Source organism: Centruroides sculpturatus, unplaced genomic scaffold (genome assembly GCF_000671375.1).
Source record: "Centruroides sculpturatus isolate CEXI.00-Female unplaced genomic scaffold, Cexi_2.0 scaffold395, whole genome shotgun sequence".
Lineage (NCBI taxonomy): Eukaryota > Metazoa > Arthropoda > Arachnida > Scorpiones > Buthidae > Centruroides > Centruroides sculpturatus.
In genome coordinates, this window is record NW_019384792.1 from 601,396 (window position 1) to 606,942 (window position 5,547).

Here is a 5,547-nt window from a genome sequence, read left to right on the forward strand (position 1 = left end):
TCTTTGACACACAGTTCAGTAAAGAAATTCCTCTGTAATTACTAGGGATCAACTTAGATCCATTTTTATATACTGGACATAAAATAGCACTACTCCAATCTTTTGGGACTTCCCCAGATCTTAAGATCCTATCAAAGCTTCTAAGCAATATCGGAAAAACAGCATCCATTCTCCAAAATTCAGAAGGTATCCCTTCATCCCCAGGCGCAGTACCAACTTTAATTTTATTTAAAACATAACTCAATTCAGAGTTCAAAATATCTGCATCCAAAATTTCATTAGACCAAGTTAAACACTCATTAAAGACAGACAAATCTACAATATAAGGAAGTGAAGAACCATATAAAGAGTAAAAATAAGTAAACCATTCCTCCATAGAAATGTTCACTCTACTATTATAATTTCTAATTCTACATAGATTCCAGAACCATTTATTATTTTTACGAAAGACCCCAGAACTCTAAACCGTATACAAAAACTTTTTCTTCTTAGCTAAACAAATCTTTTTAACTAAGCCACGAAATAACAAATAATTTACGGTACGATTCCATACCATTTTTCTTAAAAGCTCTCCAAACTCTATTTCTGTTACGAATCATTAAACGACAATCTAAATCAAACCAATTATTATTATTTATATAATCCTTTGGTTTTATATTTATATTATTAGCACTAGCTATCTCAANACTGAGAACTGTTGTTTTTCTCTTACTGGAATTTCTGCAGCATCGTAGTAATTTCTGAGCATGCTCTATACATAAAATCATGAAGCTACTAAAGAGGACACAAATATTTCTTGCGAAATCTATGAATAGTGCAACCTTTAAAACGTTGGGGGTGGCGAAACACCCCACCTGCACTAGCCCAGGGTTAACAGATGTATTTTTTATTCATAAACCATAAGCAAAACATTTATGCGTATTGTATCTTTGTATTTGCAATTCTCTTTTGATCTTCTACGGTTACGATAAACTTAAATTAAAAATAAGTTTCTCGAATTTAAATATACTTTTTTAATCATTTAAAAAAAGACCCACAGAAAGGCAAAATGTGCTGTTTTAAAGCGATTTATTGTAACAAGTAAATATTTGCTCGAACAATGGCAGATTGCTTACAAAAAGCCTTCAGATAGAGACGTCACGTAACATTACTTTAGACATACGCTTTATTATAGCATCTGCAGCGTTGCTGTTCGCTGAATGCCTCGACATTTGTAAACTTTGTAAAGATTGATGCCATGCAGGTTAAGATGAAATTGCTGTAACATATAACTCAACGTTTCTATTTGAGAAACTTTCCAAGAACTATTTCAGTGAGAAAACAAGCAAAGGACAAACTGTATCCTATCACGAGGATTCCAAGTGCACCGTATAAATCTGCTACAAATAAAGGTTTCACCGCATCTTCAAAACTGGGTACATGAAAAACTTCATTTTTAAAAATTTTTGTCTCAAATATTCTTCGTACTCTAGAAATACACAAATAATTTGTAATGGTTGTGATGCTTTAAAATATTTGATCATCAGTAAATTATCAACTTACAGTTTGTTAACTTGTTTTTTATACGGAAATCCTTTTCTCATGGCAAATCCTTTATAAACTGTAGAAAGAACATCACCAGATTTCACATAGTTTGATCCATAAGCAACTACAACAAGATTCTCAGCGGAAGCAGTTCCGATAACCACCATTCGATCTTTTCTAAGAATATCGGTAAACAATTTTCCTGCAAAAGCCTTCGCTTCTTTATGACTTTTAGCTTCTCTATCTACGTAATTTTTGAAAAACTTTTTCACGAAAGCAGCTTTCATTCGTTTCACCTTTGCACTCATAACATCAATATGTTTTTTGCTTTCTGTAACAAAAAGTCTTGCGTGTTTTGTTCTTAACTCCTGCATATAAAGAAAATAAATTTCATTAATTAATATTGTTTAAAAATCGAAATTTCCACAAATTAGAAAATACGAGGTGGTTAGAATTAAACTAACGTTATTCAGACGTTCGAAGAGCTTGCTCCTCTGAACAAAAACGAACAAAACTCGGTACATATGAATGCAATTCGTAACGGAGAGATTTAAAAATATAAAAATGTAGTTGAAATATTTACACGAAGGAAAATTTGTCGCTGCAAGAATGACAGTTTTAAGACAAGCGGACAACATTTTATTACAAGAATAACTTTAGTTTCAACTGTCTAATGTTACTTTTTGGAAGGAATATAAAGACATGTCCTACTATTCTGTTCTTCATCATCGATAAGGTGTGCATACGATCCACTTAGCAGAATCTTTTAAATAAATTCACGGCCATTAATATACACTTTCGATCGAATACTGCCGCATTTTACTGATGGTGATAATTTTAATTAATTTTCACACCGTAATCCTCTTATTCGTGATCCAAATTGCATGCGTGCCGTGTTTCATTTAATTCGGTTAAATAGAGTTTAATTTTAACCATCCTGAAATTGTTTCTCGACCTCACAAAAATGAAACGTGACCAAAATAAAACGTTTAGTTTATTTACAACATACAACTGTTGCAATTCGAATGACTTCGACTTAAAAATGTCATAATTTTACGTTAAAAATTGAAATCTGTTAATAATTACATTTAGTCCTTTTAAAATTTCTTGTAAAAAAAACACTTAATATAAGACAAGAAGACATCGTTTTAAATAATTTCTAATCAAATAATATTCAATTGTATATATACATAATATTTTACTAATAGAATACTTAAAATAAAAATAATTTTTTTTGTGTGAGCGTCAGAAATCGCCAATAAAAATAAGTACTTAAATATATAAAACGATTTTATTTATGAAAAAATAATATATTCTGTATTTCCTGTTTTCATCAGCAAAAATGTTATTCAAACCTAGAAACAATCAACAAAAAATTTGCCAAAGTCACAATTTTGATCATAAACCACATCATAAAGTGATTTAAGAGACTAAATATATTAATCTTAATGTCTAAACAATATAAGATAAATATAATATGAGCAATTATTTATTGTGACGTGGTCATTATACCGGACTTCAATTTTTAATTATACTTGAAATTTTTAATTTAAAGATATATTGTTTTCATCTCAAATTAGTAGTATCTATCCCCTGTACATAATACTTTTCCTGTTGGCAAGCCCCAGTATATCATATTTTTCTTGTTAGTAACAGTCATGACATTATTTATTTAACTCCTTATCTTCTTGGAATGATAAGGAGTTAATTTTCTATTGATTATAATTTTACAATTTATACATGTTCTTGTTGAGGACACTTCTAAGATTATATAAGAGTATTTTTTAAAAACTATATTAATAACAATATTTCATGAGATGAGCTAACTTTTCAACGTGTCGTATATGGCACATTGGGTCTCTATGTTACAATAATTACATTACAGTGTATGAACTGTTTTCGTATTTGCAAGTTATTTACTTTTATAGATATTAGGTCATTAGGACCGCAATATGTATTCTATTATTTATTATCATTTTTTATTCAATTAATTTATTAAAAAACATAATTATTTATTTTTATTCATCACAAATTTATGTGAATTTTTTTGTATACTTATTTATTTGGTCTGCAAAAATTTTTATTATTATAAACTTATAAATTCTTAATATCATAAATCACATATTTATAATAAATGTCAATGATTTAGTTTTAATTTCTCATTGTCAACAGTCGAAATAAATAAGAAACATGATAGGACACATGATATTGATAGAAATCTCTCTAAAGTGGAAGGCTGGTTCAGTGATAAAGACAGTGACAAAACATTTGTTCTTTGAGCAGACTGTCCTGGAGAGTGTAAGTCATTAGTCTGCTCAAATAACGAATTAAAAAAGTGTCAAAATCGCTATCACATTCAGACAGTACAGGCAATAAGAAAAAAGGGATCAATAAAAATGACGAAAAAAAATTATTAAACTTTGCATCCCAGCGAAATACAATGCAAAAATAAAGCAAAATACATACCAGAAATCATTGTAAATTGCAAAAATTACCACTGTCCAATGAAAGAATGTAAAAATGTATGAGCTACAGTGTACTGTATCAACTGCAAAATACATCTGTTCCTTGGTAAAATAAAAATGGTTACAAAGTATATCATATGTAAATATAGAATGTCAAATAATGTACAAAAACAGTAAAATAAACCATTTTTACATGAACGGAAAAGTTTGCATTTTGTATAGGTAGAGAACCATAGTGTCATATATGACACGTACCATTTTTTAATTACCAGAACAAAAATATTTTAGAAAAATTACAATTTACTAATAAGTGATATTTAAAGGTCAAAAGCATAACAATACTTCAATAAAAAAATAGTATCTTTCAGTTGTGGATCTCAAGAGGTTACAGGGAAAAACTTTGGGTAAAATAACGTGATTTTGCATTGGAAGTTCGTATACAGTAAATCGGGGCCTCCTGCCCCAACGGTTTTCATATCTGGTGTTGGATTTCATCTCTCTAATCCCATTCTCGAGATTAAGGAAAGATAGACAAATGAGGAAAGTGGAAATTTATAGGTCAACAATTTTTTCTAATTGTAGCCCAATAAATTTTAAATTGTAGCCCAGTCAAAATAAACAATGTCAAAATGAAATAGTAGAATTTTTAAATGTACTATTTACCTTTAAATATCGATCTAAGTAAACATGCGGAATCAGTACACATGTATATTCTCGTCTTTCAATGCCTTCTGCTAATTCGTCAAACGTGTTCGGAACCGGTTCATCAGTTTGTAAGGCCATAAATGACGTCAATATTCCGGCGTAACCCCAGATCAAGACTGCTGTCATAAGCAACCAGATGCCAAATGCTATTCTAGAAGATAAACGATTCACGTTGTTGCTGTCGACTCCTGAATATTAATGTAAAAAATTATAATTCACTGTTATAAATTAGAAAACAGTGTATATTGTGTAGATTTACCTTGAGACATTAACGTTGACATCAGATACCAATACGTTCTCCTTAAAGTCCATGGTTCTCCTTTATTGTCTTTCACGAATTTCCGGAATATTAATCCAAAGATTGTAATGGTAAAGATCAAGGCCAACCAAACCTTTCATGGAACAAGAAGGAAAAGTAAATAATACGTTTTACAGGAAAAATTTTCCCACCCGTTTTAAGAAATTCTATACGACTAATCAAGAAATTTCTACCTGTTTTGTAAACGGGTTCACAACTGATTGCCATGGTTCTTTTTGTGCCGTTTTATATAGAAATGAATTGGTTCGACATCCGAGACTGCTGAGAAGTCCACACGTTGAAATGTTTTGTTAGATAGTGCAATAGGTACTGCCACAATATCTGCAAACTACATTGTGACAAAATAATAAACTTACACATTTCTTTTCGTTATTAGTACATGTACACCATCGAACTTCCGGCAACTGTTGGTATATCTTCTCCTTTAATCCGAAAAAAATTACAAGAAATAACAAGCAATTCTCTGGACACTAGACTAGTTTATTGGGCAGCCACATTTGGCATTGTGTGTGGTTTTATTTATATTATATGCAC

At 30.3% G+C, this 5,547-nt stretch overlaps 1 protein-coding gene across 1 annotated transcript; it reads right to left on the reverse strand.

The window, feature by feature from the left end:
- Positions 1–1,051: 1,051 nt before the first annotated feature.
- Positions 1,052–5,211, reverse strand: LOC111629347. Its single transcript, XM_023373238.1, has 5 exons — positions 5,187–5,211; positions 4,954–5,086; positions 4,653–4,882; positions 1,543–1,892; positions 1,052–1,468 (listed from the first exon to the last, which is right to left on the reverse strand). Exons 2-5 carry the CDS (start codon positions 4,973–4,975, stop codon positions 1,282–1,284), a joined length of 789 nt encoding a protein of 262 aa, XP_023229006.1. The 5' UTR covers positions 4,976–5,086; positions 5,187–5,211; the 3' UTR covers positions 1,052–1,281.
- Between the last annotated feature and the right edge of the window lie 336 nt (positions 5,212–5,547).